Source organism: Cyclopterus lumpus, chromosome 14, assembly GCF_009769545.1.
Source record: "Cyclopterus lumpus isolate fCycLum1 chromosome 14, fCycLum1.pri, whole genome shotgun sequence".
Lineage (NCBI taxonomy): Eukaryota > Metazoa > Chordata > Actinopteri > Perciformes > Cyclopteridae > Cyclopterus > Cyclopterus lumpus.
The window spans coordinates 9,548,107-9,569,913 of record NC_046979.1 but is presented as its reverse complement, the minus strand read 5'-3'; the positions used below and the strand labels follow the sequence as shown (position 1 = coordinate 9,569,913).

General features: G+C 39.3%; 2 protein-coding genes across 3 annotated transcripts; one reads left to right on the top strand and one right to left on the bottom strand.

Moving 5' to 3' along the window:
* The first annotated feature begins 1,332 nt into the window (after positions 1–1,332).
* kif20a (kinesin family member 20A) lies at positions 1,333–10,563 on the top strand. 2 transcript variants are annotated; one of them, XM_034550812.1, is made up of 19 exons: positions 1,333–1,571; positions 2,366–2,539; positions 2,702–2,818; positions 2,906–3,025; positions 3,232–3,370; positions 3,534–3,709; positions 4,113–4,212; positions 5,197–5,406; positions 5,784–5,895; positions 5,987–6,061; positions 6,158–6,301; positions 6,583–6,751; positions 6,856–7,008; positions 7,236–7,375; positions 8,240–8,342; positions 8,547–8,724; positions 8,811–8,908; positions 8,992–9,129; positions 9,804–10,563. In XM_034550812.1, exons 2-19 carry the CDS (start codon positions 2,372–2,374, stop codon positions 10,179–10,181), a joined length of 2,718 nt encoding a protein of 905 aa, XP_034406703.1. In that variant the 5' UTR covers positions 1,333–1,571; positions 2,366–2,371; the 3' UTR covers positions 10,182–10,563. The 2 variants fall into 2 exon arrangements, with proteins under 2 accessions (XP_034406703.1, XP_034406704.1); XM_034550813.1 differs by lacking the exon at positions 9,804–10,563 and adding an exon at positions 9,621–9,787 and having other exon boundaries at positions 1,346–1,571.
* Positions 10,564–11,767: 1,204 nt separating this feature from the next.
* Positions 11,768–18,258, bottom strand: cdc23 (CDC23 (cell division cycle 23, yeast, homolog)). Its single transcript, XM_034549997.1, has 16 exons — positions 18,112–18,258; positions 17,614–17,686; positions 16,277–16,414; positions 16,133–16,175; positions 15,931–16,036; positions 15,695–15,827; positions 15,355–15,532; positions 15,164–15,261; positions 14,898–14,979; positions 14,488–14,641; positions 14,014–14,133; positions 13,767–13,842; positions 13,623–13,684; positions 13,316–13,394; positions 12,527–12,646; positions 11,768–12,433 (listed from the first exon to the last, which is right to left on the bottom strand). The coding sequence occupies exons 1-16, from the start codon at positions 18,222–18,224 to the stop codon at positions 12,281–12,283; spliced, it is 1,728 nt and encodes a 575-aa protein (XP_034405888.1). The 5' UTR covers positions 18,225–18,258; the 3' UTR covers positions 11,768–12,280.
* Between the last annotated feature and the right edge of the window lie 3,549 nt (positions 18,259–21,807).

Here is a 21,807-nt window from a genome sequence, read left to right as displayed (position 1 = left end):
AATGTCTGGGAAAGTTCTTTTAGTTATTTTTATTTGTTGGGATTATTTAGACTTTAATAGCAAATACAAATTGCAGTGACACACTTGTATATAATTCACACTGATCTTATCCCTGAATGATGCAATATTGTGTTTTCATTCAACTGTTCAATTATGGATATTTATACATAACAGGCTAGAGTGTGTACAATTTTGCAAAGAACAGAGCAATGTTCGAGGTTTAAGAGCAACTATTCATGCCAAAACACAACATGCAGCTCATACCTCAGAGGTAGATGGTGTTATTAAATATGGCTCTTGCAATGTGTAATTCATTATTTTGTTATCAATAAACCACATTTGTTCAGAGAAATTCCAGTGTTTCACTTCCCTGCAGTTCCTTTATAGGTGACATATTAATCACAATTACTTACATTAATTATATTTATGCCTTTTGCAGTTTCATGTGTGCCATATTATATTGCTAGTGGCAGGAATTTATATTGTCGAGCTCCTCGACTGTTTGTCCACTGCAGGATTCCCAATGTAGCCTATGTTCCCCATCCTGTGTTTAACATATTTGTATCAATTCTATTATTGTGCAAAATGTAGGCTAACAATGTGTGTGGTGTGCATGTGAAATGAACATGACATTTCATTTTTGAGGTAAGTCTCCACTTCCTGTCTTTACTTCAATACAATAAAAAAACGTTCTCCTCCTTCCCTAATACCAAATGTGTCCCCTTTCTTTATTTGCCTTCTTCTTTCCTGAAAGCAATACTTTTGATCACGTTGTTGACCCACGCCCATAAGTGTTGATGACATGCCACATTTATTTTTAACGGGTAATAGGAACTCATGAAGGGGGTCTGTGTAAGAAGTGACAGCTTAGCTAATACTTTGGTAAACGAAGCTTCCTTAAGCACTGATTGTTCACAATTTGGATGCATTTGATTTCAATGGGTGTTTTTGATTTTCAAGTTAAAAAACGCGACATCTGCTGGCCAAACTCTTGATGATACATCATTTGTATGGGTGGATTAAATCTGAGACCATGATGAAAGTCAGAATGAGTCTGAATACACGTGGTTTTACTGCTTTCATGTTGTTAATGTGTCCGAGGCAGACTGACAGCAGCGTCCCGTTTTCAAAACCAACGAGACAGCTTCTCTAAACACGAATGATCACGTGACGTTTCGTTGAAGCGAGGTGGGAGAACCATCTTGCCGCGATACTTCCGCCTTATCGACGCCACGTTCGACGTCGCATTGCGTAAGATGCGTGGAGCGCTACGTCGCCGGCTTTAGCCAATCAGCGACTCGCTCCGGAGGAGGAGCGCATTGTTCAAAAACCAAACGGAGTCGGGTAAAATAAGTCAGCTGAGGCTCAGAGTGCTTCGATAGCGAGAAGAAGCGATAGGCTCTTTTCATGTGGATTTGATACCAATGTATTTTCGGGTAATTGTCAAGTAACTAACTTGAGTTTTGGCGATATACTCAGAAACGTAAGAGCATTTAACGTTATATATATATATATATAACGTTACATAACTTACTGGAATCCAGCCGCTCGTCGCACGTTCGACATTCGTGGTAAGTTAAATTAATTGAACGTTAAGTATTCTCTATATTTAGTATGTTCCTGTTAACATACCAGTAAAGGTTACCCCGACATTGTGCATTGTCTTCCATAAGATGTACTATTACGTTACATGGCATTTATCTAAACATAACGCGCTGTTTCTTTTATTAAAATAAATGTATAGCTTTAACGTTATCGTACGTATCGTGCATCGTGCTCTGGTGTTAGTTTCTGCGAGGGACAGCCAGTACATAGACGTAGCCATTCATACTGTTGTTAGACCCCATGTCTTGTTTAACTATGAATACAGCACACTAATGGGGCCCTTTTGTTGTGTTTACTGCCACTGTTGAACATCTGTTTTGGGGTTTATAAGAAGGCTGGTGCTTTTTGATTGATATCAATGATGTCATTCTTCTGCACCAGTACTAAACGTGTCAAGACAGGTGATTGCGTGTGAAATCATGTTGTTGTTTGACTAGTCTTACGTTTGGACTGTTTGTCTTTTGAAGCAAAAAGTAGGTTCAGTTTCTGTGTGTTTACTCACCATGTCTCATGACACACCCTTATTTTAATAATAAGGGGTGTAGGGCACACCCACATTTGTGCGTGAGTGTGAGAGTGTAATTGAGACAGGTCTTATTCAGCATTAGAATCTATTAATTAATTAATTAATTTAGATTGTATACTGATACATTCTGATCCTGAGATTATATGCAGAATGACATTACATGCTCACAATCAGGTTTGCAATGAGTTAACATTTCCTCATTCCAACTCATTACAAGTGTTCCTCTTGCAACAGGTAAGCATGGCGCTGACTTTGTCCTCCCCGTGTGGATATCCCTTTGATGAGGACGAGGAAATGGCTGTCTTTGAGTCGACAGCAGCAGAGCATGGAGGCCTGTCTAGACCACGTCTACCTGAGATCTCTGTCATTTCCCCCGGCCTGGACACCCGGCCTTCCATTGCAGACCCAGTGAGTACCTCTAAGGTGTAACAACTACACATACAAAGCCTTTTATTAAATATTTTGAAACCTATATTTTTTTTACATAGACTTGCTGTCATCTTCTTAAGGTTTTAAATTAATCAATATAGGCAACGAAACATAAAGATGTTTATAAATTTGTGTCTCTAGAAACTAGCAGTGAAACCTGCAGCGGTGAGACAAGGTAGTTGTGATGAAGAGAGGGTGAAGGTCTTTCTGCGCATCCGGCCACTTACTGAGACTGAGAGTCATCGGGATGAAGAACAGGTAAGACTTTGATGCTGTGGGTTGATTACATGCCTTTTTGGTTCTAGTACACCTGTACTTTGTACTCACGGTTCACTCTTCTTTGAGGGTTGTGTGGCTGTCCAAGATGAAGAGACACTCCTGCTCAAAGCTCCAAAAGAGTCTCAGAACATGAGGACTGCAGAGAGGGGCATCACCCAGAGCATGCACAAGTTCAGTTTCTCAAAGGTAGAGTCATGCTTGTACATTTTGTTGTGCTAAAGTATTGCTAGTCAAGGACATGCATCCCGTGTCAGTAATAAACAACAACAAGGAGTATTCTGAAGTAAATAATAACTATTTGAAACCTGGCTATTGCAATAACATTTTAATTTTGTTAATATTTCTATTTTAAAGTCACATAGTGATGTTTTGTCATCGCCCATCTTTCATAGATTTTTGGGCCAGAGACCACACAGCAACAGTTTTATGAGTCCACAATGAAGAAGATGGTGAAAGATGTGCTTCAAGGAGAAAACAGGCTCCTCTATACTTATGGTGTCACCAATTCTGGAAAGACTTACACTATACAAGGTAAGAAACAAATCTTGAACACATCAGTATAACACTGGTTTGGTTGTGAAGTTCTTTGCAGCTCTGTGGAATGATTGGAGATGCAGATATCACATTCTCAACGCTTGTGTGGCCAGTCAAATACCTAGAATGCAAATGTAAAGTCTCGAACTTTGACCTGCAGGCAGCGGTCTTGAGGCCGGCCTCCTGCCCCGGGCGTTGGTGTCCCTGTTCAGGAAACTGCAGGGTCGCCTCTATGGTGCCATGGACCTGAAGCCTGTCTTGTATCAGGATGTGAGACAGCTTGACTCCGGAGAGATCAGGGTGGAGGAAATCCGCCGAAACTCTCTGCTTAAAGAGGTAAACGTTTTAAAAAACGGATGATCATAATAAGTGTGTTCCAGATATAAAAAATGCTTTCTATCTCCAAATATATCTGTGTACCTCTCTATGGAAAGCAAATTACACTAACAACCAAGGAAGTAGAGTATAAATGTGTTTTTTAGGTAATGTGTCTCTCTAGGTAAGTGAGATGACCAATTATGTTTATTTTATTTGTGTTACTGTTTTGTCTTTTGTGCTGACTTAGTCCCATCATGTATTTGAACTCGCAAAAAAAAGAAGAAGCCTGCACTCTTTCCACACCTGTCAATAAAAAGTCTTCTTTATACACTCTTATATTTTATTTATTTTTTACTCTTGACGGATTAGAATGTCTTCTTGCACACAGATATGAGCTGACATCCTCTTGTTGTTGTTACAGAATGAAAATCTGACTTCCCGTCGAGGTGGTAACACTTCAATCTGGGACAGCGGCATTGGAGGACTCTCCTCTACAAGTAACATTGCCACCCAGCTTGAAGGTGAGGAGGACGGCAGTAAATTCCAAATGGAGACATTTTTCAAATATGCTGTTGAGCAAATGCAAGTACTTTTACTGGGAGTGGAAGTATATTTAACACCATACACCCCGCATTTTGTTTAGCAGAATGAAAGTTGCAGTTCTGAAGGGTGGATGGTGTAGGACAACCTTATACGATGTTGTTGACCAACTACAGAGAGTACGAGACAACGCACAAATGTCAACCAGATTGCTATATTACTCGTACCTAATTCATTTAATTTGTATTATACACCCAGTTCAGACTTACTAAACGAAACCCTGCCTACATTACACTGAACTCGAGGGTGTTCGTTTTTCGAGTAATCGGTTAAGTGTTAAGAAATAAAACTCAAAATGATGAGATGTACAAAAGTTGCTTTTCTTACTCCGGTGCGCCGTTGACTGAATGCGTTTTCGGGCCATATTTGGAAAAGCTATATCCATCCAATTTTTATATTTTGTGTTGTAAATGTGTTGTATTCTCTTTTGTTGAAGTGTATTGCCGCTTTCTGATCAGGTCACAGGTGCTCTGGTCGATTGGCCACCGATCATTATCAGCTAATATTTGGTCTAAATTGTCTGATTGGCGGTCTTTATAAAGACTCATCAGATGAAAAGTTTAAATACAAATTGTTCTGCTTTCTCGACTGCTGTTTAACTTTCCCTGCGAAACAGCTGGACACACACACACACACACACACACACACCGGATGTGTGTGTGTACAGCTGTTTCGCAGGGCACACCGGACTCGGTGCCACGGAGCTTGGCGTGGTGCCTCTTGACTGTACAGCTCAAATGATTAACATGTTAAACTGATATATTGACCGTTAATCAACCTGTAGACTGTCAAATGTCACAAATGTTCGTGGTGGTTAAGTGTTGACGCCTCTAATTCAAATCATAATTGCCGTTGTAAAAGCCTTTTTTTATTTTATTAAAGAACATAATCCATTGCTTTTGCAGACACTGGCAGTGTTTGTCTGGAGCCTGACAGCCTTTCACACAGTGGGGCAGATCTGGCGGAAGGGGTGCAGTTTTCGATCTGGGTGGCCTTCTACGAGATCTACAATGAGTTCCTGTACGACCTTCTGGATGCGTCGCCCTCCCTGCAGCCCAGAAAAAGAATCACGCTGCGGCTTAGTGACGACAAGCAGGGCAACCCTTATGTGAAAGGTAACACTTACTCATTCACAGAAATAATGTTTCTAAAATGTAAAACCGTTTAATTAGTATGGTGTGTGTGTGTGTGTGTCAGTTTGAACTTACTGAAGCTCAATCCCAGTATGCAGCTTCTCTCATCTGATGTATGGTACACTTGATTAAGCAGGAAATTACGTTATAAAGTGTAGACTGCTTCTTTGGGTGCAAGTGAAATGCCACTATATTAAAAACACTGCCATAGATGATAAAATACTTTGAATGGTGTGTTTTGCTTTTTTACTCTTTAAAAGCTGTACAGTAGCACATAAAACGTGTTTTGTTGCTGCTGCTGCTGCTGCTGACGATTTCTCGTCTACATTTCTTTTTACTTTTTCCACTTGTTCTATCAGACCTTGCCTGGATCCAGGTCCGCAGTGCCGAGGAAGCTTGGAGGATTCTGAGGGCTGGACGTCGTAACCAAAGCTTTGCCAGCACTCACCTCAACCAAAACTCCAGCCGTAGGTAGGTGGACATTCAACTTTTGCCATATTTTGACAAATGTATTTGGCGCACACTCAATGCATCTCTGATAATAAATGTATCGCCTACTCAGCCACAGCATTTTCTCCATCCGTGTCCTGCACATCCGCCCAGAGGCGGATTCGGCCCAGGCCACGCACATCAGCGAGTAAGTTAACCTTTAGTTACCGACTTTAAATTTGAGCGGTGGTTGATTTTGGTATATTTTGAGTTAAAACATCATCTTGCACGCTCTCCGCTTCAGATTGACTGTTTGTGATCTGGCTGGGTCTGAACGCTGTAAAGAGCAGCGTAATGGTGAGAGGATGAAGGAGGCCAACAACATCAACACCTCCCTTTTGACACTGGGACGCTGTATTGCTGCTCTGAGGCACAACCAGAACAACAAGTACGTGTTTAAACATAACTTGGAGAGAAGGTACACCACCGGTGAACTCTCTTGATGTGTTAGTAGTAGTAGATAATGAAAATGTAAATAACTCCTAGTAAATTGACCTTTTTGAGTTTACATTTTCTTTTCTGTTCCACAGTCAAAAATTGACTTGGTCAGCTTTTTTAATGTTAATTTCTGCAATTCACAATCCAATGATAATACTGTTTAATATCATGTGAGGCAGTGTTGCCAAGTTCCAAGAGCTATATTTTAAAAACGTTATATGATATCCCCAGATCGCGACCCCCTCAAGTGGTGCCCTTCAGGGACAGTAAAATGACCCGGGTCCTGCAGGGTTTCTTCTGTGGCAGAGGAACGTCCAGCATGGTGGTCAACATCAACCCATGTGCCTCCATCTATGACGAGACTCTCCAAGCCCTCAAATTCTCTGCTATTGCTACTCAAGTAAAGAACAAGAAAATCATACAACTTCTGTGATCGTGACTGATTAGTCTTCCATGTAAGACATAAGAAAAATTAGAAATAAGAGATCCCTCGTATTATTTCAGCTGGTCCATGGCCCGTCCACAAAGACCAGAGTGGCCTACATCCTGGCCCTTCTGCGTGAGCCAACAGCAAATGGTAATGAAAGCACAGTGATGGAGGAGGAAGGGGATGAGAGTGATATTGAAGACGGAGATATCACCATGTTAAATACTGAGGTAAGCGCCCCTGACATCGTATGTGACAGTTAGGTATTTATTCTACTTCCATACCCAGTTTTCTTTACAAACTATATCTATACATCTATAAAGCAATCATAGAATGTTGCCATAAAGACTTTCAACGGTTGTATTTTGAAAGCCTTATTGCATTAAAACTAGTAAAAATTGCCCGCACTTGAATGAAAAAGAAATATGTTCCTAATAGCTGACTGTGCTTTCTTAAGGCTCTGCTGCAGGCCATCGATGTGCTGAAGAGAGAAGTGCAGCGCCAGCGGGACGAGAAAGATGTTCTTGAGGCAAATGTGAGAGAGCAGGTGGTCTCTGAGATGATGGAGCTCATTTCTGGGATGCAAGATGGCTTCAGGTGTGTGTTTGCTTTGTTTTTTTTAAATGAATATATTTGACGTTGACATTTTATCTCAAACGTTACTAAGACTTTGTTTTTGGCATACTATGCAAAGACTTTTTTATGCCGTACTATATGATTACTTTTTGTGCCGCTTATCCCATTCTCGTGACTGTGGTATCTCACTAATGCCAGGAGGGAATTTCTATAAATTTGGCTTGGACTCGAGGACAAACTGATTATATTTTGGTGGTCACGGTCGCTGTAAATATAACATTTTTGGCAGTAACTCAATTAATCTCTACAACAATTTCACAGCACACAATGCATATAATAATAATAATAACATAAAGAATTGACATAGTATGCTAATAAAGAGTTCACGCGTGTGTTATAGTCTGTATTAATTATATTACTCATTATAATAATAACTCATTATAGTAATTCATGCATTAGTTATTTATCGTACTTTATTCACATCCTTTCTATCTCATTGATCTTGTATTAATACAAACTAATGCTGTTTAGTTGTGCTATCTTCAATGTATAGTAAATGTAAGTTGAAGTGTGTTGCTAATGTAACCGGTTAGAACATGAAGCGAGGATGAGGTTTTTAAATGTACAGAAAGGGTTTTTAAAAAAGGTATGAACTTCAGGATTCCCACATATATCCTGGAAAAAAATGCACGCCGTACAATGTTTTAGATGTGAAACCAACAATCCTCTTGTAATCAAATTTGCAGCTCTAGAATTTTAGAAAAACAAATCATTTCCATTCCTTTTTTATTTTTCATCAAAAAGATTGCCCTCAACAGCTGAAACATTAAAATGGTGGGAAATGATGGTATTTTAAATGAATGCCGTTGTCGTCTTGCCCCACAGTGAGACCTTGGAGGCAGAGAGGGCTCTTATTGAAGAGCGGTACGAAGACAAGTTAACTAACGTGCAAAAACATTTGAAGAAATTCTACAGTCAGGAGTTGACGGTGAGCGCTAAATCATCAGCCTTAAGTTGGCATTATTTCCGGCAGTGACTGCCCCCATAATCTGTTAAAATCTGCTCTTCGGTTAAATTTGATCTTTCCTCAAATGCAATATGTACACTGTAGTTATATTTGCAATTATATTATATATATATTTTATATTTGCAAATCAAGCTAAGATATTTTTCACAAATTGTTTTCTTGTAGGAGCGTGACCAGGAGATTGACGCTTTGTCTGCAGCCCTGGATAAAATCAAGGTGGCTGAACCACATGGAGACTCTGAGGGGCCTCGCCGCTCTCGGCGCCTCACCAGTCAGACCGAATGCAGCAGACTGCACGTTGAACTCGACCAGTGTCGCGCTGAGCTGCTCGCCAAGACTCAAGGTGACTGAGACGCGGCCCTGACGATGAGTCGATGTCCGGATGTTGTAAATGTTTTTTGACCATTCTTGTTCTGCTTGCCTGTGCAGAGCTTACCAAGCTGAAGATGCAGCCGGAAGTCCCGGGTTCAACAGGCACCGTCACCGTCACCAATGCTGCTGATCGCAAGCTGGAGGACGGTCAACGGGTCAGTTTACCGTACAGTGATGTGTGTGTGAGTATGAGTCTTTTTACCCTCAGAAAGACTACAATTCTGACATTTTCCAACAGAACCTGCGTCAGTTGCGCCTGGATCTGCAGAGGCTCGGGATGGACCTACAGTCGGGTGAACGAGCCTGCTGTCGCAACACAGGAGGGGAGAGGCTGCGGCAGGCACTAACGGCTGCAGATGAGACGCTGGCCAAACAGGTAGAACCACAGATATGTAGAGTACAATGTTTTAATTTGTATAGTTTTCTATAAACTCCATAAATCCTGTGAAAGTGTGCAAAAACATGAAGTCTGCAAAGATAAATGTCATGGTAGGCTATAATGCAGCTCTGAAGTTATTCTTAATTATTTTTTGTTTAGTTATTGCAGACTTCATCAAAAAGGTTTAATTTATTTGGATAAGACAAATTTCAAACTGGAAAACTAATTATGTGCTGTAGATGTAAAGTAACAGCAATTGAAACTAAAGTACTTAACCATATCAAGACCCCAAAATACTGTTATCTCTGCATGTACAATTCTAGCTGAATTTTGACCGTAATTCCATCGTCTCTCACTTTGAGGCTGCTCTAACTGGAGACGCTCATTATTTGTAGCTTTTTAAGCGAGATCTGTATAAGTGCAATTCTCAATTTAAAATACCTTGTTTTTCTCTCCCTCTACTTTTCTCTAATCATCTTAATGCACAGCCAGCTTTTAAACAAAATCTAGGTTTCTAACATCTGCACCTGGTGATTACTGTGCATGTTCACAGGCTTTGTTTTGGCTCTTTACTCTCTCTGTCTCTCTCTCTCTCTCTCTTAACCTCCCACCTTACCCTTCACTTCCCCCTCTGTGGTCTTGTCTAACCCCGATGACTGACTTCTTCTTAGGACCAGATCCTTTTGGACCTCCAGAACGGCCTGGCGCTCGTAAAGGCTGACTTGAGGCGGAAAGCAGAGAGCCTGGCCCAGACGCAGGCCGTCCTGCCCCCGCTGCCCTCCTTGGGCTACGCTGCCTCCATCACGCCAGGTTCCTGCAAGAAGAGGGGCTGTGCGGTTGCTGCAGCAAAAGACACTGAGAACCGTCCGCCAGAAAAAAGGCAGTTTTTCCAGTCTCTCTTCCCGATGCGTACACCGAACCGTAAATACAACACTCGAGCTTTTGAGGAAGCAAGCGCTACCCCTTCCTCGCGGATCCTGCGCTCTCGCCAGCAGTCTCCGCCTCGCAGCCCCGCCCCCACCCTTCGTAGTCTCAGGGGGAAGTACTGAGCTCTTTGGAGCGTCAGGTGGAGTTTGTCCTCTTTTGATGTTATGCAAAAAAAAAAAAAAGTTAGTTTTTATTTGCTTGCAACTTGTTAGTATTTTATATTGTATTTTATATATTCACTTTTTGCAGTGCAGTTGACTCACTGTCATGCCGAATACCAATATGATGTTCATGCCAGTAAAACGGTTTAAACATGCTTTAAAAAGGCTTTCTGTACACTACAAGGTAAGGAATCGAGGTGCTATGATCAGTGGTTAATGGATGTCAATCTAAGAGACTGTATGTTGAGAATAGTGTATGCCTGTGTCATCAGCCTTCTCCGCCTTTTTGCTATGAACACGTTTCTGTTTTCTACAATAAAGTATATGACAACGTGATCTTTGACATCAGCACTAAAGCATTTTATTTCTAATACTGCAGTGTCAAATGAAAAGGTGTCTTATTTCTAAAATGAGTCATAGTATACCACACTAGTCAGTTTAGTTTCGATAAAAATTAGTGTATGCAATAAAAGAGCCTTAATGGCCAATATGTCATAAAATGTACTATAACAATGAGTGTATATTATACTAATAATTTTCTATCAGATTTCTTCTGAAATTATGTTTTAATGACATACTAAACTATAACTTTTGTTATATATTCTTGACATATCTACTTTTATGGCATACTATGGATGGATCCCTCTTCTGGTTTCCCCCACGGGACCTTATTTTATTTTTTGGGGAAATCATCATATATATGATAATACACTGACCTATAACCTACTTTACTATGACCTTTTGACGCGCCACTACGAGACAAAGCACACATCTTTTGATCAAACGCTTATCTGAAAAGAAGGCTCAGAAAACCATAATCAGAATCCTAATAAAGTAAATCACCGTTCAACAATGATGTAAATGGGGAGCTGAAACGATTAGTTTCCAGAACCACAGATAAAGTCCATGCACACAAATGTATCTTTTTAGAAGATGAGAATATAATATCGTGTTTTTTTTTTTGTGACATCACTTTACAGCTGAATAAACTGAATTTAAAGCTGCAGGAAAATTCAGTTATTTTTTCTTTTTAAGATGCACATAAAAACAAAGCTTTTTTTTGTGCATTTTATTTTTAAAGGAGGGATCATTCATTTATTATTAGTGTATTATTTGTAGTTCATCCAGTTAAATTTAAAATGAGTCAGTTGTTGACCACATACAGATGTTAAAACAACTGTTAAGCTACTTCAACATATATGGGACTAAATCCTTGGAAAATCACAATGTCATTAGATGACATTGTGATTTTCCAGATCTTTGCATGAGGAAATTTTAATTGAATACTATTGTGCCAAGCCGTTATGTTTATGGCAGTAGAACAGTTCAAACATGCTTTAAATAGGGTTTCAGTACACTAATGGGGTTTGAAGTGCTCTTGATCAGTAGAGCTGCTCAGTGGCTAATAGACTTAAGAATAGTGCATTGACCTTCTACCTTTGCTGTAAGTATTTTTCTTTTGACAAAATCTATGAAAAAAACTGTTTGGGTAGTCTTAAGTACTATAGCTATATTTTCAGGACATAAATTATAGAGGAAAAACAGGCCGTCTTTGCCGATATGCTTTATTTAAACTATTTACATGTACAGCAATGAAAACGCACGACTGCAAGTCAAAATATGATGCTGTCTTTGGTCTACATGTTGTATGACTCTGTATATACACTCTGCAAAGAAGATGCTTTGCAGTGTTTGTGCTCTGAAGGATTTTTCTTTTACCTGTGCTTTTTTTGTTTTATTTTTTTACATTGAGCTAGCTTTGGATTATACAAAAGCTACACATGTATCAAAAAACCTTATTAGGTTCACTGAGGTGTTTTACCTCAGGCTAACAGATCCAAGCATTCATTTTAAGAGCTTCGGTTGGTTTTAAATTTGCAGAATATAACTTGTTTTACCCTGGACAAAAATGATCAGGATTTAAAAAACAAACAAATTATATTTTAATGTCATTAACAAATCTATGCATCAACAAGTACATCCTCCCCAACACTGTCTACCCTCAAATAGTTGTATACACAAATTGTCAATTTTAAAGCCAGCGAATAGGAGGGCGAGTGTCAGGGTGTGAAGGAGATGAGGTTGAGTGGAGACACCCTCCTGACGGGGGTGTTGTTGTTTGAGAGCGGAGCGAACAGATCTGCTGATGGCGTCTCAGTCTGATCTCTGACCTGTGAAATCTGCCTCAATAGGGCCTTTCCCTCTTCGCGAGCCTACGAACAGAGGGACACCAGTTAGTGTGTTACTTCTACTTACTCTACTACAGGAACTAGAGCTCAGTGCTCGCATTATGCAGCCACACTTACATCATTGTAGTCGCAGCAGCGCTGCGCACAGAGGGACGCCTCATCATAGAGCTTGTTCTTGAAATAGTACTGACCCAGGTACCGCAGGGCTGTGCTCACCTCCGCATGCTCCAGTTGTTCCTGTGATAACAACATTTGATCCGATGTGGATTTTGTTTTTTCCAAACCAATAGAACACAAGCACGTGGACACGTGAATATTATATTATATTTTTTGTTGGTTGAACATCTCATTTCCAAACCACAGGCATTATTATGCTGCTATAACAGCCTCCAGCTCTGGGAAGACTTAAATGCTCTTGGTTCTTTCCAGTTTGACCCGAATGTCTGAGATGGAGTTGAGGTCAGGGCTCCATTCAGACCAGTCGGGTTCTTCCACACAAATCAAATACCGTTGCTTTGTGCATGAGGGAATTGATTGTCATGTTGATATATTAAAGGGCTGTCGTATACTTTCTTTAAAATGTCAATGTCTAGTACGCCATAGAAATTACGTCATAGTTAGGCCATATTTAACATCATAGTATATATAGTATGCTATCAAACTATAATAAAAAATGTCGTAAATAATGTCATAGTATAGTTGTATGTAATAAAAAGAAGAAAGAAATGTTGTACCATAAAAATGGTCATATGCCTTAAAAAATGTAAAAAGGAAAAAGTTCATAGTTCAAAACGCCATTAAAAATGTAATTAATTGTCAAGATTACAGCCCCACATTAAAACTACACATCAGTGTGTGGACAGGAGTCTGCATATGTATTCTGGTACTTCAAAATGAAATGCTTACCCCACAAGAGAAAATGTCTTGGATGTAAAGCATGTAAGACTTGGCAGCATCATCCGACTCAGTCAGCTGTTCATGGAGCCTGTCAAAGGAATGAGCAGATTCACATTTAGCCCCCATTTCTGGGTGATTCAATTAACATGTTGACATATGACAACGGGGAAAAAACTGCCGATCGAATCTTCAACTTGTGCTTTAATGTTAAAGAAAATGTGACGTAAACTACTTTTTAGTAGTAACTCGTTTTTTAGACCCCAAGATCTGTTATTGATTTTCTTCACTTCCTCAGGATACAGTAACAGACACTTACTTTGCCAACTTCAGTAGAGCCATTTTCTCTACATCGCCAACAGAGTATGCTCTCCAGTAACACTAGACAGAAATACAATATATCAAAAACACGCCAGAAAACTGAATGCATGCATGACACAAACCAGGAATCACACACGCGTACCTTCTTGGCTTCCACTTGCTGCGACAGTTTTTCGTAGCTTTCCCCCAGTGCTACTAACATACGCGAGTCATTGGGCCTACAAGAAACATTGTATGACAAAATTAATATTGAGTATTCGGTTTATGAGCATGAATATTTTTAAAACTTTTTCTTACTCAAATATTTTCATCATTCTATATAATATGAAATATAATTCTTAGTAACAGCAGAATCAAACATATTTTTTTTTTGCAGTCAAAATCCATACCTGAGCTGGTGAGCCTTTCGATAATAGTACAAACAGTAAAAGGGCATCTTGAGGATCTCATATGTCTGACCGAGGCCATACCAGGCACGGTAGTCCCGCTTGTTCACTTCAATGGCATGCCTGAAAGAAAGAATATATATATATATATATATATATATATATATATATATATATATATATATATATATATATATATACACATAAAAACAAGGAGACAACCCACAGCAACAAAGCAGCTGTTATGAGTCCTTCACACTGCTGTGGAAGGTCTGGCAAGAACACCACCATAGAAGAACTAATAATGGACAATTATGAGAAAGCCTAAAGGGAGGAGGTCCGACATCTGGACATCAACATCTCAAAAACCACGAGACCGACCACCTCAGCTTTACTTTTAATGTCACACACTGCTGAATAACCACCAAACAGACTTTAATTGTTCTGAGCACAATGCTAATACAACTTTAGATTGACCTGTAGGCCTGGATGGCAGCCGAAGTGTTCTTCATTTCCATGTATTCGTGGCCCATGAGGGTCCAGGCACCGAGGCATCGAGGGTTCAGTTTGAGGGCCCGCTGGAAGTACAATGCTGCCTTCTCATGCTGAGAGCGCAAACTATAATAGTTACCTGTGGATGAGACACACAACTTATTATACACATGGTACTGTGATTCGGAATGATGACTTTAAAATCTGACAAGCGGACAAACCTAGACTATAATTTTAAAAAGGCCAAGCCAATACACCTGTGAAGCTGTAACCAGTCGAAAATACTAACAATTTATGACAAGTTCAAATATATTTTATGTATTCTTCAACCAATTGTCCCATCACAGGAAAAATTAAACAGCACCATTAGTGTTGATCAGATTGGCTCCTCTTACCAATAACACAGCACGTCTCCACTCTGTACTTGTCGATGTCCACCAGGTTGTGGGCCAAGTAACTCAACTCTGGCTTCATGGTCTGTGGAAGCAACAGAAAATAAAGAAATAAAAAAATAACACATATTTTGGATTCATTATTGATCTTTACAAGAACACAAATCTGTTCCGGATCCAATTATTATGTCACTTAGATCCTATGCTGAGAAGTTGACTTACAGGTGTCAAACAAAAACCATAAAGATAAAATAGTGAGGTGAACTCACTTTGACATAGAGTAGGTTGGAGAATGTGTCCATGTTGTCGATGCGATACGGATCCTGCTCCCTCAACTCGTTGAAGAGAGCCAAAGCTTGGTCAATATCTGAAATGAATGGAGACTGTTTAAATTATCCTGTCCCCATCATCATATTCTTCTGATAGACAGAAGTGTTGTTGAAAAGGTAGAAGGCGTTACCTCTGATGTTGTGGTAGGCGACGGCAATCTGTGAGATGATGTAGGTGCTCTTAGAAAAGCCGGCCTCAATGAGGTTCTGGTATTTCTGCAACGCTTCTTTGATCATCTGTAGCTCTGTGTACATGTGGGCCATGAAGAAGTCTTTAATCCAGCAGTCTGGGAGAGACAGTGACTTCAGCTGCGGGGAAAGACCAAGAGATTGAGGTAGAGGAAATCATTTCTGTCCATATAAATTACCTGAGATGGATTCTTTTTTTTATTTCTTATTAAGTGTCTTTGTAATGTATAGTATAATGTTCATGAGGCTGTGTTGTGTACATGTAAACACAAAGGTAGTTACCATTTCAATGTTGGTGACAAGGTTACTGAGCTCCAGCCATGCTCCCCAGTGAAGAGGAAGTGCGTGAATTGCATCAACAAACACCTCCACCGACTCCTTCAGCAGATCAAGCTTTCGTAGCACCACGCCATACCTGTTTCCCCACAAACACACACACATGCACTTTATGAGCAGTCCATTTTAGTCCTCTGCAGAATCTGAGTAAAGTGTGGACACATTGGAGGAAAGGCTCTTACAGGTACAAGGTGAACCCATCCAACTCTCCTGCTGTGTGCTTCTTACTGAGCTCAACCCTCAGTTCTCGCAGGGCCTCATTGCGCACCTGACCCTTCTCCAGAGGACCTAGTAACACAAGGAAAAACACAAACAATGTTTAGTGTGAAGGGTAACAAAAATAATTCCAGTTCTGTTTAAATGCTCAAACAGACAAGTCCTCACCCAAGCTGTCCACGGTCTCATCGTCCTTCTTTTTCTCACCTGACTTAAGAGATAGAAGGACACGTTCAAAATGGTTCACAAGCAGTCTTGCCATGACATGAAATCCAGACTCAAAGGATGTGCCAAATATCTACAGAATCTTACCAGATACCGAGAATACATATAGAGGAAGTAAGCCTTCCGACTGCAGCAGCCTTTCAGAAAGTACGCAGCACGGTCATACTCTTTCAGGTCAAAGTAGGATTTGGCCAGTGTAAGTGCATCCAGGTCTTGTGCGTCTTCCTGTATATACACAAGACAATGAAAAAGAGAAAAGTCATCCTAATCATCTTCATAAAGTCAATGTCATTAATAAAATGATTAATCTCAGCGAAAAACAAAAGTCCTTTCATATGGTAGGACTTGTCGGAGCCATGATTAACAATTTAGCTTTTTACAAACAAACTGTCACCAGGGGGCAGTATAACTTTCCCTATCAGAGAGATGGACTCAAGCAAACCAAACCTAAGAATGAAGGGCTGCAGCTTTGCGCCCAGTATCATTTATTTCCTCCTTGTGTAATACAGTTGATTCTAACTTTGTAATGTTTCAAAAGTGTGTCTTTTTTTTTTTTTTCATGTTATATACAAATCACCGGAAAAGATAAAAAAACTGTTTTAGCTTATTCCTTTGCACCTAGGACCATCATTGTTATTCAAAAACAACTAGAAAAACAATCGGAATAATAATCGGATCAAACCATTCTACATGCTCCTTTATTATGATGGATATTTATTCTGATGATATCCCACATAGACTACATGTGACTGAAAATAGTTTAAGTCTTTCAAATTGACCTCTACTAAAATCTAACGTTACAGCATTTTTTTGGAATATATTAGGCTAGCCTTTAGAAAACTGAAACTACATATTTAAAGTTCAAAGCAAACAGGAAACTTGGCTAAATAACTGGAAATGATGTTCAAGTGCTTTCCAAGAAACCGCAATTTTAGAAATGCTACTAAATTGTCAGTGGATAAATATTGGACTATATTATTCAACATCTGTTGGGCCTATCATCACAAAACTTTCAGGTATCTGAAACACATCCTAAAATGTTGTTTCAGATTTGACACTACAAATGGCAAAAATGAAGGCGGCACAAAACAAAACAGACTATAAAGTATAGGATTGGTTTGTCAAATGAAAACAAAACTCGTGGGATATGCGTTTCATGACAATTTTGAAACTGAAACTTGTTTTTGGTTTGTTATTTTGGGGATTGAAACTGCTTCATAGGGGGTGCCACTAATTCCATACATGTGCATTGTCTTGGTGCAAATGTGGCCATAAATCAATGACAGTTTGTCCAAACAGCACAACAATTGATTGATATTTTTTAATTAAGCTGTTGAAACATGTCCCCAAATGCCAAGACATGACTTGTAGGCCGGTAGGTAGGTAAAATGATGTAATGAAAACAAACTCAACCCAAAACAAACCTCAGTAAAAGGATGCGACGGTGGTAATTCATCTTTGGGAAGACGGTCCAAAGCAAATGCCAATTCGGATGCCCTGAAATGAAAACACAGAAAGTAAGCAAGCAAACAAAAACACCGCATTACTTTCTTTATAATCAAACTGTGTGCAACGGCGTTCACGTTTTATATTTGATAATCGGCAGCGATTAACAACATCTAAAAAATGAGTCCAGTAGTGATTCATAAATAACATTAACGACGTCATGTAAAGTCAACGTTGATACTCGTGTGCTCATTTAAAGGCGCTCTGAAGTAGAAGGTGGCATTAATAGTACTGTATGATTAGCTGCTGTATTGATCAGCTTTAGCTAAACTGTTATAATGAGACTTGTAAACAGCTCTGCTAACACAACGTTAGCTCACGTTAACTGATTGGTAACAAGCGTTAACACTCAGTTATTATTGCAGCAGAGCAGACAGACAGGCAGTTAATAGCAGACTGGACACAGTCCGTCTCACCACTTGGCGCTGTGTAAAAGTCCTCTTTCTTTAGAAAGCGATATCACCGATATTAGCTGTTTCTTGATTTGTACCAGGTCCCCAAACTCACTACAGAGAGCCGCCATTTTCATATTTGACCAAGCAAGTATGCTATTGGTGGAAGTTACAAGAGGTAGTCCCGCCCACCAAGAATGGCGTCACTTCTGCTCTCCCGTCGCTTCCAAAATAAAAGCCCCACTGTCAATTATTTGTCATGTGAGGAAAATCAATTCTGACGATCTCTTAAACCATGTCATTCATCGTTTGCTTGCTCTGCTTGCCTGCACATGCAAACCTGCTAATACTGCACTGACAATAATCAGAACAAGTTGTGTATTTTTATTTCATATAGGCCTAATCATTAACAAATCGCAAGCAAAGGCTATAATTAAGTACAAGGTTAAGGGCGTCATAGTTATGCAGAAGTTTACATAAAGAATGACACCAAAAAACAACAAAAGTCACTGACTTGAATAGAATATGTCTTTTGTCGTGCATCATTAAGTCCTTAAGGCATGCACCAGTTTACATCTCTTCAGCCGCTTCATAAATAAAATGTTATAACATAAAATGAATGTGAAAGTTCTCAAACGTAATCTTACCAACATGTGCATGGCATCATAGTGGTTTCTCCTTGATACTAAAGAGGTTTGGCGATAGGATATCTTACACACAAGGTGAAAAGGACATTTAAATACAGTCTACAAGTAAGAGTAACACATTTTTTATAGGAGTAGATATTTCAGTACTGTCAGTACAGCCTCCGGTAACATCTACCCCCTTTAATATAAAGCTTTGCAACTATGTTGCAGACATAGTGATGAGTGTTTTCATTTTTTTTTTTTTTACCTCAGTTGTTGTTCTTAAACGTTAATGTATCTTCAGTAATTGCTCTACCTGACAGTTTAATGTCACTGGGACAAATGCTGCAACATTACAAGTAATGAATGCACAAAAGGGGTCCAACAACAAGTTTGTTTAGAAAATGTTTTTGTTGAATACAGTAGGTATGCACACTGGTATTTGACTCTAATATATTCTATCAATTTACACAAAGAACAGTTCTGCTTTGTTTACTTCACCTGCAATCACAAACTGGATAAAGACACCACAACATCATGAGGACTTTTCCCTCTATATTTATCCTTAGGCTGCGACCTCCTTTAGCTCTGGGCTTACAGCTCTGTTAGGCCTGAGCTTATAGTCATTTCACACTCAAAACTTCAATTGTTGGATATCCTCACTCTAAGCCCGGGGCTTAAACCTGCTTCAGAGCAGGGTGATCCCTGATTTTCTGAGCAACCCAAAGGATCAGGGTTAAAATAACTGATGTGAATGAAAGTTAGATCAAAGCAACAGGATTTTCATTGTCCAATCAAAGGATTATGATTGGACTACAAACCAATGGCCATTTTACATAGCACATTTTATGCATGAAAACTCAAAGTGCTTTACATTTAAGGACAGCACCTAAAAATATAGATGCAATAATAAGAACATATCAGCATAATCAGCATAAAGATAAGAATACAGTAGTACACACAAAAAAATCAACACAATCAAGCGCACACAGTAACCATTTGCCAAGTTGAGAGCTTTAAGTATTCTGAAGATATGGACTATGGATTTGCAGTAGGTATATTCATCATGCATGACTTACAGTTTTTTCAAATGCTTGCTGATGACCCCTATAATGTCCGTTACAAAAATGTTAACCTGCAGTCTATTTTCACACGTCTCTATGTTGATCTTGTGCTGCTGAATATTTATACAACAAATGTGCCTACAATGTTCCTTAAAGGAAAGGATGGGGGTGATCTTAAATTGATCGTTCAGATCGTCATTGAGGTATAAAATATTACATAGAACTTTAAAATTAAAAGATACCATTTCTGCTATATATATGTAATTTAGACATCCACTGACATTCAAATAGACATACATTCTAAACATTTTAACCAGGCAATAGAACAGAATATACATAAACTTAATTTCAATCGTCACATAGAGGTATACATGAAATTGTACCTCTGTATTTTACCAATGAGGCTGGTGTGAAGTGCCTGAGGAGCAACTTCAGGTTCAATGTCTTGCTCAAGGTCATTGAGATGCAGACAGTAGGGAGCCGAGGAGTGAACTGACATCCTTGTGATTAAAGGTTGAGTCGCAGCCATCCCAACCATGCTGGTTCAAGGATTCCATTACTATCCAACCTCCTGAATGTATAATAAAATCGTGCTGATAATGTGAGCCTGCAATACATTAACTGCTGTCAACGGGTTCAATCTTTGTTTCCGTCTTTAGAGTGACTCTTATGCTCCGCTGAACCCTGCTTCTATTCTGTCAGTATAATCTGCGTTCGCTCTCATAGAAACAGCTACTAATTTAATCAATATCTAATTCAGTAGTGAGTTTAGGAAAAACAGCAATGTTATCACTCTTTCTTGTGCCAATAATGTGTCTTATTTGATTGCCTGCCCAGCCCTTGTCACTGGCCTCTAAGCTCGACCATGCTTCACTGGTTCACAGCTGACATAGCTCATCATGTCCTTTTCCGTCAAAATCAGCAGAATCGCCGACTTCAGGATTTACACAAGCACAAGCACAGCTTCCTTATGTATGATGTTCAAAATCTCCCTTTTTCCCTTGGTATAATATAATGATGTATATCACATATTAGGTAAAGTAACATTAACTCTCATTTAAGTAAAATAGAGTGAGGTACACAATGACACAAAGGCAGATCTGACCACTAAGATCTTCAGCTGATGCAAAAGAGAAATTTTAAATCCAACCCTTTCAAAGGCTCAAGGGAGCAGCATGCGGCCTTGAAACAGTAGAACAACAGGTGTTCACCCACTGAGCTGGCACTAAAACCCACATGACAACTGTTAACTGCAGTTTGATCATAGAAGGCTTGTTCTCCAAGTATTGTTTCTCGAAGGCATTTCTCTTGTAAAGTTTGGAGGAGAAACACACATCTCTTTCATGCACAATGCGACCAAGTGTTTTTTTTATCTCTTTTGACCTCATACACGTTGATCTCTACAGTTGACTTATCCATATAATAGCAAAGGGCTAAATAAATTCAATTATGCGACGCAGGATCATTAAACTCTCAGGCTCTGAGTTTGGCTATTCAGTGAAAGTAATGTAGCATAACACTTTGACGCATGAGCTTCGTACCATTTGAGGAGAAAAAGCATGCGATGCACTGGAGAGGAAAAAAGCTTTGGATACAGTAATAAGATTAAACAAGTTGGTATAGAAACTGTCCTATTCATTCCCATGATGTCGAACATAACCTTACAAAGTATCATTGTTATTAAGAATATAACTCCTATCACATTTGTATCCATGGTGCAACAATTCTGTGTGAATATAATGCTTAACTTTTATAGGTGTAGTAAATAGTTTAATTTATTTTTCCCACAGCAGGTGCCCCAGAAGTTATCTGTTTAACATGTACTTTGCAACTTTGTTGTGCCAATGGGAATTGATTATGCGTGTTAACATTTTAGTGAAAAGAAGGAATATGCGTTGAGGAGACATTTTGCACACAGGGATAATTGTATGAAGAAGTGAGTACCTAATATGGCCAAGGGATGGCACTGTCTAACTGGAGGAATAAAACACCCATTGTGTTTAACTTTAAAATCTATACTTTTTATAAAC